Here is a 14520-nt window from a genome sequence, read left to right as displayed (position 1 = left end):
TAAATACGGTCCTGGGGGGCTACATTATATTCTGTGGGGGGACTGCATTATACTCAGGGTACTACATTATATTATGGGGGGCTACATCATACTATATGAGGGGTTACAGTATACTCTATGGGGGGCTGCATTATATTCTGTGGTGGGGCTGCATTATTCTCTCAGGGGACTACATTATATTCTGTGGTGGGTTGCATTATACCCTATGGGGGTGCTACATTATATTCTATGGTGGGGACTGTGTCATACCTGAGGGGGTTGCATTATATTTTGTGGGGTGCTGCATTATATTCTATGAGAGGGGACCGCATTATATTTTATGAGGGGGCTACATTATATTCTGTGAGAGGGCTACCCCAACCCTTACCCTGATATTAGCGCTTTTCACCGCACAATTGGTGGTCTTGTATCTATTTCTATGTAGCTACATAGTGGGCCCCAAGAATGATTTTCTCTGGTGGGCCCAAGGTGCTCCAGTCCGACGCTGCTCGCTATTACAATCATATTGATGAAAACATAATATTTCTTACATAATAATTTATAGCAATACACAGTAAACACTGGTTTATGGAGAAGCCGCTATACAATGCAAGACACAGGCTACAGAAATTTGAAGTATCCCAGCTTGTAGAGTCATTAGTAGTGTTGAGCGATACCTTCCGATATCCAGAAGCATCGGTATCGGATTGGATCGGCCAATATCCAAAAAATATCGGAAATCTCCGATACCGATACCCGATACCAATGCAAGTCAATGGGACTCAAATATCGGAATGTAAATAAGCCCTTTCTGTCCTTCTACATCCTGTTCTGGAGGGAAGAAGAGTGTGGGCGGTGCGTGGACAGACACTTTGTGTGTCTGTGTGTGCGGGCGGGGTCTGTGCGGGCCTGCCGGGGCTCTGTACGGGCGTCTCGGGGCTCTGTGCGGGCTGCCGGGGGTCTGTGCGTGCCTGCCAGAGGTCTGTGCGGGCTGCCGGGGGTCTGTGCGGGCCTGCCGGGGCTCTGTGCGGGTTGCCGGGGCTCTGTGCGAGCCTGCCGGGGCTCTGTGCGGGCCTGCCGGGGCTCTGTGCGGGCCTGCCGGGGCTCTGTGCGTGTGTAGGCATCAACAGTGACAGTGATTGACAGGACAGGTAGTATACGGTTTATTATTATACGGTTTATTATTTTACTTTTTTGCAGGCGCTGAAGTATGGTAAGTATGGTTAAATGAAGAATATTAAAATACTTTTTTCCTAATGTGTGTGTGTTTTATTAACCCTTTCCTACTATTGGATTAATAATGGATAGGCGTCTTATTGACGCCCCTCTGTTATTAACCCGGCTTAATGTCACCTTACAATAGCAAGGTGATATTAACCCCTTATTACCCCATATCCCACCGCTACACGGGAGTGGGAAGAGAGGGGCTAAGTGCCGGAATTGGCGCATCTTACAGATGCACCATTTCTGGGGCAGATGCGGACTGGTATTTGTAGCCTGGGGAGGGGCAATATCCATGGCCCATCTCTAGGCTATGAATATCAGCCCGCAGCTGTCTGCGTAGCCTTTCTGGATATAAAACATAGGGGGGACCCCATGTCATTTTTTTGGGGGGTCCCCCATTTTAATAGCCAGTAAAGGCTACGCAGACAGCTGCGGGCTGATATTCATAGCAGGCTACAAATATTGGCCCCCGGCCGTCAGCTTTCCCCATCTGGCGCAGAAAATTGCGCGGGAGCCCACGCCGTTTTTTTTCCATTTTTTTTTTAAATTCAACGCTCATTAAGGAATCTTTCACACTTGCGTCAATACGGGTCCGTCGCTATGCGTCGGGCCGACGTACCGACGCACGTTGTGAAATTTGTGCATGACGTGGGCAGCGGATGCAGTTTTTCAACGCATCCGCTGCTCATTTTGAGGTCCGGGGAGGAAGGGGCAGAGTTTCGGATGCGCATGTGCGGTAGAAAATAGCGGACGCGACAGACAAAAAAAGTTCACTTAAATGTTTTTTCGTGCCAACGGTCCGCCAAAACACGACGGATCCGTTGCACGACGGACACTACGTGTGGCCATCCGTCGCTAATACAAGTCTATGGGTAAAAAACACATACTGCGAGCACATTTGCAGGATCCGTTTTTTTCCCTAAACGACGGATTGCGACGGATTGCTAAAAACGCAAGTGTGAAATTGGCCTTAGAAACATCGGCCTTTCTATTATATATCTATGGATATATCTATCTATAGATATATTTATAGATAGATATATCTATAGATACATAGATGTATCTATCCATATATCTGGCTGCTTTCACACATCAGGTTTTTTGAAAAAAACGGATCCGGTGGAAAAAAATGGATCCGGTGGAAAAAAACGGTGATGTCACTGCTCTATAGGACCCTCAGTGACACACTGACAGGAGACAATGGCTTCTGCAGCGCATCACTGAGAGGTTACATTAGGACAAAGTCTCACTTTATGGCAATTGATCGTCGTGGGGCACTCGTGGATTTCTGCGGACAGGGAGTATATTGGTTGTTTGTTATTTTAATCTTTTTTACAGATGACACTGGCTTCGGGGGAACAAAGTGACAAGTAATGGTGAGTATGTACTCTATGTTTTATGTACTGTATGTCTGTATGTATGTATGTATTGTATGTAATGTATGAATGTGTTGTATGCAGTATGTATGTAGTATGTAGTATGTATGTATGTAGCATGTATGTATGTAGTATGTATGTATGTACTGTATGTCTGTATGTATGTATGTATTGTATGTAATGTATGAATGTATTGAATGCAGTATGTATGTAGTATGTAGTATGTATGTACGTAGCATGTATGTAAGTAGTATGTATGCATGTATGAATGTAGTATGTATGTAGTATGTAAGTAGTATGTATGTGGTATGTATGTAGTATTTTTTTTTTTTACATTCAACACATTAGCCGGATGATGGGACTACTACTGTCCCATCATTGGCTAATGTGTCAATCACTGTCAGTGTTGCAGGCATCGTCCGATGGGACTTGTAGTCCCATCGGACGATGCCTGCACACACGCACAGACCCCTGGCAGCCCGCACAAAGCCCCGGCAGCCCGCACAGAGCCCCAGCAGGCCACACAGAGCCCTGGCAGGCCCGCACAGAGCCCCGGCAGGCCGCACAGAGCCCCGGCAGGCTGCACAGAGCCCCGGCAGCCTGCACAGAGCCCCGGCAGGCCTCACAGAGCCCCGGCAGGCCCGCACAGAGCACCGGCAGGCCCACACAGAGCCCCAGCAGGCAGCACAGAGCCCCGGCAGGCCCGCACAGACCCCCGGCAGGCATGCACAGACCCCCCCAGGGCATGCACAGACCCCGCCCACGCACACACACGCAGTCTCTGCCCACACACTGCCCACACTCCATTATAGTGCATCATTGCACTATGGGAACTTCCGATTCCGGTATCCGATATCGCAAAAATATCGGAACTCCGTATCGGAATTCCGATACAGCGAATATCGGCCGATACCCGATATTTGCAGTATCGGAATGCTCAACACTAGTCATTAGGTACAGCAGGTGTTACATAGGACAAAGTTCTTTAGTTATTCAAAGTTTGTTCAAGAGCAAAAATAAGTTACAGAGCAGGTGAAATACATAGTGAGACGCAGTCATTAGTTACATTGCACAATGCCCGTGTATTCATTTGTTTATCCAAAAAGCAAAAACTACCTTACAACTGTGCTTATGTTGTCAGTGTGAGACATTACATTACACTGAATAAACATTTTCCTAAAGTCAGCTGCTCTCATTTCAGTAATGAATGTATTCATCTATTCATAGTGAAGAAAGAGACCTGCATATTTGGTAATTATTATGAGAGTTGCAATTATTAAAGCTTGATCCAGCTGAATTGCGCATTACAAAATCATAAACTATGTTATCATTCTTTTTTAAATTATTAGTAAATTGACATAATATCTCACAATATGTCCATCCCCTGGCCAGATGTTTCAGAATAAACACACAATAATGTCCGCAAACAGTACTATATGTTTCCTGGAGTTGCTTATCTTGATAGCAGTATAGATCACTATTTCTCTTTACGAACTTTACAAACTCATCAGAAAAAATATTGAACAAAATCAACGACATTTTATAGAGACGATAGGAAAAGCATTTACCAAGTATGTACATCACAGAAATCTCAGCATTTTCTACATGGTGCAAAACATATTTTGTCAAGGAAAGAAAAGTTGTAGGACAAATTTAAACACAACATACATGGTCCTTTTTAATAACCCTCGACTAGTGTTGAGCATTCCGATACCGCAAGTATCGGGTATCGGCCGATACTTGCGGTATCGGAATTCCGATACCGAGTTCCGATATTTTTGTGATATCGGGAATCGGTATCGGATCCATATTAATGTGTAAAATAAAGAATTAAAATAAAAAATATTGATATACTTACCTCTCCGGAGGCCCCTGGACATCACCGCTGGTAACCGGCAGCCTTCTTTGTTTAAAATGAGCACGTTTAGGGACTACCATGACGTCACGGCTTCTGATTGGTCGCGTGCCGCTCATGTGACCGTCATTCTAGGAATTTAGGACCTGAGAATGACGTCGCGGCTTCTGATTGGTCGCGTGGCGGTCACATGAGCGGCACGCGACCAATCAGAAGCCGCGACGTCATTCTCAGGTCCTAAACGCGCTCATTTTAAGCAAAGAAGGCTGCCGGTTACCTCCGGAGAGGTAATTATTTCAATATTTTTTATTTTAATTCTTTATTTTACACATTAATATGGATCCCAGGGCATGAAGGAGAGTTTCCTCTCCTTCAGACCCTGGGAACCATCAGGATACCTTCCGATACTTGGTGTCCCATTGACTTGTATTGGTATCAGATATCGGTATCGGCGATATCCGATACTTTTCGGGTATCGGCCGATACTATCCGAAACCGATACTTTCAAGTATCGGACGGTATCGCTCAACACTACCCTCGACATAAATTACAAATTGTAACACTAGCGCGACAAATGAACGTCGGAAAAACTCGCTATTTCTTAGAAGCTTTTGAAGATGCCACACGGGAACCTTATGGGTATTTGATGCTTGACTTGATAGCCGATACCCCTGAGGAACTTTGCTTGAGGATGGGTCTGTTTCCTCCTGCTTTTCCTGCTGTGTACGTTCAAAAGAAAAAATCCCTCTAAAAAGTGAATTTACACAAAATCAGACATTCTACACTGTAGCCATAGTGTTGCAAAGATGTCTGAGAAAATACTTCGTAACTGGGATCTCTTGAAAACACTGGTGATGGCATCTCCTTCTGTCATAAAATCTATTTTGTGCAATCCCAGCCATGATTTCATTACAGCGATAGGGAAAATCGCTTTAAATATCTTAAAAGGTCGAATTTCTCTGAAAAAGCGACAAAAAATATATACTAAAAAAGTGGAGTAAAGCTATAAGAACCATGATTGCGATTCCGATATTAACAAGTCTACTCAGTGGTAATTAATGGAACACGCCGAGAAAATGTATCTTGTTCCCAAGCAGGAACTAATTAAACTAAGACCCCCTATTACAACCAACATACACCAGAGCGTTATCCAACGTCTTGATGGAGAAATTGCTGAGATTTTACAACGTCGTGATATACCGGACGATGTGAAATAAAAAAATATAGTGCTGTACTACAGAGATACTTGGTTCATGCTAAACATGATGCAGAGGAACTATCAACTTTAAAGATCATTAGCATTCCTGAATCTGATCACCAACAATTGTTGAATTCAGAACCTGATAAAAAATACAGATGTTAATGAAATTGTAAGTCATGTAAATCCTCGATATAAAAAGAATGCAGAATTTTTACTAAGCAGACTGTTACAGAACCAAAATATTACACTGTGGAATGACAAAAGTGAATTTATATTCAAAGGAACTGTAATTCCCGGCTCTAACATGCTGGATTTGGTGCGTAACACAACTCAGTCATGCCATGTCCAGGAAGAATTTGCCCCGGGGCTGGGATACGTTTATGCAGGCTATGGCGGAATTAAATATGTCCTCCACTGTCGTGGGTAATTTCACTACTAGAGAACAATTTAATCGATTAAAAGTTCCATTGAACGAAACTGATGGAACATCTAAGCCACGATCTCTATTCACACCACGCCGTGCGATCCGTCCTTTACACTCCACCCCAATAGGTATCGCTCAAGGACCATTGAGAATTAAAAAAAGAGTATCGCCGATACTACAATCCACGTGGCTCACTATGTAGCAGTTATCAATTGTATTGCTGTAAATTATTATGTAAGAAATATTATGTTTCCATCTATATGATTGTAATAGCGAGTGTTGAGTGATAATTGATTTGATTAAAATAAAAATAACTTTTATCTGAACAAAGATTTGTTTAATTGCTCTGTATTGTGAATTTCAAGAAATGAGGTGTAACTGATTGATTCTAATTGAGCAATGAAATTTATTCATACGTCTTTATAAAATGTTGCTGATTTTGTTCAATAAACATGATAACTTTTATCTGAAAATCGCGTCTCTCGTTCTTTATTTTACTCCTTTTTAGCATATCAAATTGACAATAAAAGCATAATATCGATGCTATACATAATAGAACCTATATAAATAATAGCTGCAGCAAAAACCTATATAATTATTGTCCCTATAAAATAATAGGCACAATTAAATTCTGATTATCGGATCAATCGCACTTTGTTTCACTTTGGAATAATTATTGGCCCTATAAAATAATAGGCACAAGGAAATAATTCTCATTAACGTATCAATCGGCCTATAAAACAAACTTGTTATCAATTTGTAGGAATCGTGCCAGTAATCAATTTAATTCACTTTCATACACTACGATCGCCGTATAATATCTATTTTATTCCCTTTAATACACTACGATAGCAGTACGATATCCATTTAATTCCCTATAAGATCAATTTAATACAATTTGATATCACTTTGATAGTGGGCGGGGCACCTGGCAGATTTCTTTTTGACGAGACATCCATCCCCCTTACTACTAATACCTAATCAGAGCACCGCATGAAGACCCCCTCCAGGCCCGCTCTGCAGCACGAGAATCTCATTAACTGAAAACTAAAAATAAAGATTAAACAACAACCACAAGACGGATTTCATCAATCGAGGTATCATTTTAATCAGTATGATGGTGCCAACCTGACACTGCCTGTATGGTTACTGTGCACAATCCTGGTAATAGATTCCCTTTAAGGACATACCACAATCATCCAGAAACCTAACAAACCCCTTACACGGCAGTTAGTAAGTAAACAGCTTGTGCTACCATTGGCAGCAACGTGTATTTACAACATAAATATGGGGTTTGTTAGGGTCTAACTTTTTGGACCGCCTCTGATTTGGAGAATAGGGTGATCTTTATTACGGTTTTCTATGCATATGTGGTTACTCTCTAATGTCATGGGTTAGAAACAGTTTTTAATTAGTGATGAAGATTTTTTACTTACTTCTCTACTTTCTGGATTTTGTTTGCTTTGGGGTAGTCCTGTCATCAACTCCTTGATAAATATTAAATCATCTTTCAGGTTCAAGGTATATTCCTCCATTACGTTCTCCAAGTTATTGGAGTTAATTAGATGGTCAAGCATTTGTACGGAAACCTTCTCATGCTAAAAATAAAATTACATCAGTAACAAATTTACGTTTGAATAAAGTTTAAAAACTAATTAATTAAATTAATACAGGATTTCAGCATAACAATCATAGTTTTAAAACTGGTTAAAGAAATCTTTATTTATTTTTTATTTATAACAGTACGCTATTAATAATATTTCATTATAAAGGTGCTCTAAACATAAAATGCAAATCAAGAAAATAATGACTTCTTGGCACCCCCTGGTGAACAGTGATGAGGATCCACAACCCTTAGTAAAAGGGCAGTTAAAAAATGCAGAGGTAATGAAGAGGGACTGATGTTAATGGGATTGGTGTTCCCTTATACATCATGCATATTGGCAGCATATCCTTTGTTTATACAGCGTAATGTACTGTCAACAACGGTATAAATTATCCCATCAGCCATCGAATGATTATCTCACTCTTTTGTTGGCAGAGAAGCAGCATTTTTACAGACGCCTGTGATTGGGAACGAGCAATCTAATCAATGGACGTTCATCAGTTATCGGCTTGTGTTTTTTTTTTCATTATTACATTAACGAGAGATTAAAGTTGGTCATAAATCTTTTTATTCCAACAGAATTATATTTCCCTCTCGAGGCCTTTATTCTCAGCAGCCACATCACATCAACAAAGAATAGGACTGCTCTTAGAGCCAAGCTCTCACTGAAAATGACATAAGTAGTTCAATGAATGATCATATTAATAAACTGTTAAATTTGCTAAATGGAGTCACAAGAAAAACTGCCTAGAACCCATGGGAATGTGGATTAAAAAAATTAGCATCAAGGGTAGAGCGTGGATGTTTGTGGAAATTATCTGGGAGATGGTGGAAAGCCACAGGACAGTGGTCAGCCGGACAGGAGGAATATGCTTGAAAAAAAAACAGCTGCACTCAGGAGATGGATTTTCAGTTGCATCATATACTGTATGTGAAATTTTATTAGAAAACACCACAGTAGTTAATAAAGTGACGAGGTAACGTTTCGACCCCGTGATGGGCCTTTATAAAACCTCACTGAAAAAAACATAGACATATAATATATTAGAGTCAATGTGGGAAAAAAGGAGGTAGGTACAAGATATAGTGCGCAAAAGATTGGTGGTAGCATAAAGTCTATCAAATATACACAAAATTATAAAAACAGAAATATATATATATATGTATATATATATATATACACAGTAGTATACAGAAGTATGTACATACATATATACACAGAAAATGCCCATAGAGAATATACAGTGGGGCAAAAAAGTATTTAGTCAGTCAACAATAGTGCAAGTTCCACCACTTAAAAAGATGAGAGGCGTCTGTAATTTACATCATAGGTAGACCTCAACTATGGGAGACAAACTGAGAAAAAAAAATCCAGAAAATCACATTGTCTGTTTTTTTAACATTTTATTTGCATGTTGTGGTGGAAAATAAGTATTTGGTCAGAAACAAAATTTCATCTCAATACTTTGTAATATATCCTTTGTTGGCAATGACAGAGGTCAAACGTTTTCTGTAAGTCTTCACAAGGTTGCCACACACTGTTGTTGGTATGTTGGCCCATTCCTCCATGCAGATCTCCTCTAGAGCAGTGATGTTTTTGGCTTTTCGCTTGGCAACACGGACTTACAACTCCCTCCAAAGGTTTTCTATAGGGTTGAGATCTGGAGACTGGCTAGGCCACTCCAGGACCTTGAAATGCTTCTTACGAAGCCACTCCTTCGTTGCCCTGGCGGTGTGCTTTGGATCATTGTCATGTTGAAAGACCCAGCCACGTTTCATCTTCAATGCCCTTGCTGATGGAAGGAGGTTTGCACTCAAAATCTCACGATTCATGGCCCCATTCATTCTTTCATGTACCCGGATCAGTCGTCCTGGCCCCTTTGCAGAGAAACAGCCCCAAAGCATGATGTTTCCACCACCATGCTTTACAGTAGGGATGGTGTTTGATGGATGCAACTCAGTATTCTTTTTCCTCCAAACACAACAAGTTGTGTTTCTACCAAACAGTTCCAGTTTGGTTTCATCAGACCATAGGACATTCTCCCAAAACTCCTCTGGATCATCCAAATGCTCTCTAGCAAACTTCAGACGGGCCCGGACATGTACTGGCTTAAGCAGTGGGACACGTCTGGCACTGCAGGATCTGAGTCCATGGTGGCGTAGTGTGTTACTTATGGTAGGCCTTGTTACATTGGTCCCAGCTCTCTGCAGTTCATTCACTAGGTCCCCCCGCGTAGTTCTGGGATTTTTGCTCACCATTCTTGTGATCATTCTGACCCCACGGGGTGGGATTTTGCGTGGAGCCCCAGATCGAAGGAGATTATCAGTGGTCTTGTATGTCTTCCATTTTATAATTATTGCTCCCACTGTTGATTTCTTCACTCCAAGCTGGTTGGCTATTGCAGATTCAGTCTTCCCAGCCTGGTGCAGGGCTACAATTTTGTTTCTGGTGTCCTTTGACAGCTCTTTGGTCTTCACCATAGTGGAGTTTGGAGTCAGACTGTTTGAGGGTGTGCACAGGTGTTTTTTTATACTGATAACAAGTTTAAACAGGTGCCATTAGTACAGGTAATGAGTGGAGGAAAGAGGAGACTCTTAAAGAAGAAGTTACAGGTCTGTGAGAGCCAGAAATCCTGATTGTTTGTTTCTGACCAAATACTTATTTTCCACCATAATATGCAAAAAAAATGATAAAAAAACAGACAATGTGATTTTCTGGATTTTTTTTCCCCAGTTTGTCTCCCATAGTTGAGGTCTACTTATGATGTAAATTACAGACGCCTCTCATCTTTTTAAGTGGTGGAACTTGCACTATTGCTGACTGACTAAATACTTTTTTGCCCCACTGTATATATATATATATATATATGTGTGTGAAAGTCACAACGGCTCTGAGGATGGCTAAAAAACGGAGGTGGACAGCAACGTAAATGGTCCAATATAAATGTCATAAAGAAATTGTTTCACATAGCTATGCGGAAGGTGTACAACAAAACTGACCTTTAGAGTAGAAATAAATAGGGAGGGAAGAAGGCACTGAAGAGAATCACAGAGGCTCCAAGGGAGAGTTGTAAGAAAAAAGAGTAAGGACTTTGCTGATTGGCAGCCAGAGGCAGGGCTGCATTAATAGGTAAATGGCAAGAAACATACCCAGAAGTATAGAGTTCAGGGGTCCGGTAAGGCACGGAAAGGGAAAGTGATCCCAAAAAGAACTGAAACAATATGAAAGCAGAGTAAACGTACTAAATGTGCCTAGGAATGCCTAAGAAAATAAAGAAAAGAGCAAGATGGCGGCGCCTTGAGAGATACCTGTGGGTCCGGAGTATAGGAGATCTGTGGTGGTGTGCGCAGTCATTGGTGGCCAGTGGGTTAATGAAGCGGCGGGACAGGAAGTGGAAAAGGGCAGGAGAGGGTGGACGTGCGCGCGTTATGTAGTCAGAGGCATGGAGCGCAGGGAGCCAGCATGGAACGCAGAGCTGTGGGGGAACATGCGCAGTGGAATGCTAGGAGAGAATAGAAGCACCGAGGGCACAGGGCGCCTGCGCGGTATGTATAGTGCGCAGAGAGCTGTGTGCGCAAGGTTAGAGCAGTCGCTGGAACAGAGACACGCAGGCAGCAGCGCTGGAAAGAAATGTGAAGTGTGGAGCCAGAGAAGGGAGAACCTAAGGGGCCTATAGGTGTGTGTGGTGGGGAAGAGAGGGCAAAGGGAATAAATGAATAGGAGAAAGGAATATAGGATGAAAATAAAAGCCATGTCCAGAGTAAAGCTGAAGAGAGGTATATGGAAAATGAAGCTAGGAGTGCTGGAAAAAATGGATGAAAAAATGGATGAAAAAAAGCATATGATTCTACTGGATCTATTTCAGGTTCAGCCTGCACCATCTCTAAACTTCCAGAGTGCACGCCTTTGCCCTGTAACCAGTCTGTGTGGTTGGCGGACGCACCTGTGCCCTAGATGTCTACAGATACCTTCGCATTCGACTAAACTGCAGCAACAAGGATTCTCGCAAATGTAAACAATTCAGGAGATTTCCTGAAGATCCCGGTCCAGGAACTCCGTACCAAGGATTATGAGCGAGAACGGAGGCGGCTGACATCGTTTGATCTACACTCCATAACACTAGCAGAATACTATAGAGTGAGCAAGATCCCACGTGGTCTTAGGTGCCACTTAAAGGGACACTGTCACCTGAATTTGGAGGGAACAATCTTCAGCCATGGAGGCGGAGTTTTCAGGTGTTTGATTCACCCTTTCCTTACCCCGCTGGCTGCATGCTGGCTGCAATATTGGATTGAAGTTCATTCTCTGTCCTCCATAGTACACGCCTGCGCAAGGCAAGATTGCATTGTGCAGGCATGTATTACCGAGGACAGAGAATGAACTTCAATCCAATATTGCAGCCAGCATGCAGCCAGCGGGTAAGGAAAGGGTGAATCAAACACCCAAAAACCCCGCCTCCATGGCTGAAGATTGTTCCCTCCAAATTCAGGTGACAGTGTCCCTTTAAGACCTACATTATTCTCTGGGAAACCGGACTATTGCAAAAAATTCCAAAGGATTCTCAATAAATGTTCTTTGGACATTGTTTTACTTACTATTGATTTTCTCCAAACAGCTATTGTTGAATGTGAGGAGAAGCTATCTGCCATTGAAGAACAATTGTCTACATCACTCTCAGCAGCCGACTGGAATACTTTGAAGGTCAAAACAGACAATGCGATAGAAGAGCACCGTAAATACCTACAGGAAAAGAAGCAGTCCAAATTCCAGCGAGATTCTGAGGACTACGCCTTGAGCCGAGTCTGTAGATGGAACGACTCTGCATCCACAAGCACCACGCGAGGGAATACTGGACCTCGATGCCATGGGTCGTACAGTACAGACAGCGACAGCTCCACAAACAGCTCCTCACAGAATCGTTTTTTATTCAGACGCTCGAACTCAAGGCCCAACACTCGCCCCGGAGGAGACCGACACGGAGGGCCGCCTGGAAACCGAGACCGCATGACAACGAGGTCCCAAGTAAGGCCCCAAATTCGGTCATCAACATTTCGTCATACACCCTCAATCCCGCAGAACTAGCTGTCCTTCAAAGGGGCTTATCCTGTTGCCCTACTCCACCATGGGACAAGTTTAAATTGTCTCAAGACCTGCAACACTTCTATCGTAACCTTCGCCTCCAGACCCTCTTTGGACTGCAACAGGAATTGACAAGGAATAGGATCTCCATGGCTGTGGAGAATCCTATCCCTGAATTAAGCATTGTACGATTGGGTTTACGTAACATCAGTAGCTTCAGTCCCCCACGCAATTATCACGCCACTGAGGCCTACATTGACTTAATCCAGAGGGACATTGATACAATTCTAGAACAACATTGCACGTGTAACCTCCCTACCCATAGCAATATCTCTCCAATTGAGAAGCAAGCCATTGAGTCTCTTAGAAAAAACAGGAGCATCACCATAAAACCGGCCGATAAGGGCGGGGCAATTGTCGTGCAGAATGCAACTGACTATTCGGCTGAAATTCTGAGACAATTATCAGATGCAACTACATACAAAAAAATTCCATCTGATCCTACCCTGACTATCAAATCCCAAATCAATGTGTTTCTCCAAAAATATAAATCACTTAATACAATAGACTCCAAGACCGACACCTTCCTCACCAATCCCCACCCAGTCATTCCGGTCATATTTACTCTACCCAAGATTCATAAATCCCTCACTAATCCACCTGGCCGTCCTATTGTCGCATCTACTGACTCTATCCTGGCCCCCATCTCAATCTACCTGGAGAAGATTCTTACTCCATTGACTAGGAGCATGAGGTCATTTATCCTAGACACAGGCCACTTTCTTCAAACCCTAAAACAATTTCCCACCACTCCACCTGGATGCCTTCTCGTCACATTAGACGTGAAAAAAGCCTATATACTTCCATTAGACATAACCTAGGCATCAAAGCAGTAGGTGACTTTCTTGAACAGTCAGCATTTACAAATCACTCCCGACACTTGTGCCTTGATCTTCTTTCTCTCATCCTACAAAACAATTTTTTTCTTTTTGGTGACCAGTACTACTTACAGACCCAAGGCACCGCCATGGGTACCAAAGTGGCCCGGCTTATGCCAATATCTATATGGATGCCTTTGAGCACAACTACATTTATGAGCACTCTCTGTTTAAAACCCACAATTTGTGCTGGCTTGTGATGGTATCTTTTGTCTATGGACGGGCCCACAAGACACGTTGGTCACATTTACCGAATACCTCAACTCCATCTGGGCTGAACTTCAATTTACACTGAATTTTGATTCAACCCTGATTCCATTCCTCGATACTCTCGTTATTAGGGAATCCAATGGATCCCTCACCATGGACCTTTTCTCTAAACCTACAGACTCCAACAGTCTTCTTCATTATCATAGCAGTCATCCTCCATCCATTAAAAACAGCCTGCCCCGATCGCAATTTAAACGAGTGGCCCGCATAGTCTCCAATTCCAATTTGCTACCTGCCCGTCTGGATGAAATGTCCCGCAAATTCACAGCCAGACACTATCCCAGAAGCCTGCTAGACAGAGAAAAAATGTTGGCCTTGAATCCATCCCTGTGTTCAACCGTCCAACCAAAACCAGAACGGGTTCCCTTCATCCACACCCACCACCCTGTCATGCCAAAGGTATATAATGTTATTCGTAAGCACTGGCCATTGTTGGAACATTCATACCCCCATATTGAGGCCTTCAAAATACCACCACTCATGTGCAAACGGAGATCCAACAACATTAGGGATAGAGTTGTTAAAGCGGACCTGGACAGCTCTCCCAGAACACCCAGACAAACCTTT

General features: G+C 42.7%; 1 protein-coding gene across 2 annotated transcripts in view; it reads right to left on the bottom strand.

Moving 5' to 3' along the window:
• Nucleotides 1-14520, bottom strand: part of LOC138664932 (deoxynucleoside triphosphate triphosphohydrolase SAMHD1-like) — a 415941-nt gene that overhangs the window by 233044 nt on the left and 168377 nt on the right. For both annotated transcript variants that reach the window (XM_069751981.1, XM_069751982.1), the window contains exon 6: nt 7496-7657. In XM_069751981.1, coding sequence (XP_069608082.1) covers nt 7496-7657 — 162 coding nt within the window. The remainder of the gene's footprint in view (nt 1-7495; nt 7658-14520) is intronic.

The sequence above is a fragment of the Ranitomeya imitator genome, chromosome 2 (genome assembly GCF_032444005.1).
Source record: "Ranitomeya imitator isolate aRanImi1 chromosome 2, aRanImi1.pri, whole genome shotgun sequence".
Taxonomy (NCBI): Eukaryota; Metazoa; Chordata; class Amphibia; order Anura; family Dendrobatidae; genus Ranitomeya; species Ranitomeya imitator.
The sequence above is the reverse complement of the archived record's forward strand: the minus strand, read 5'-3'. Positions and strand labels throughout refer to the sequence as shown.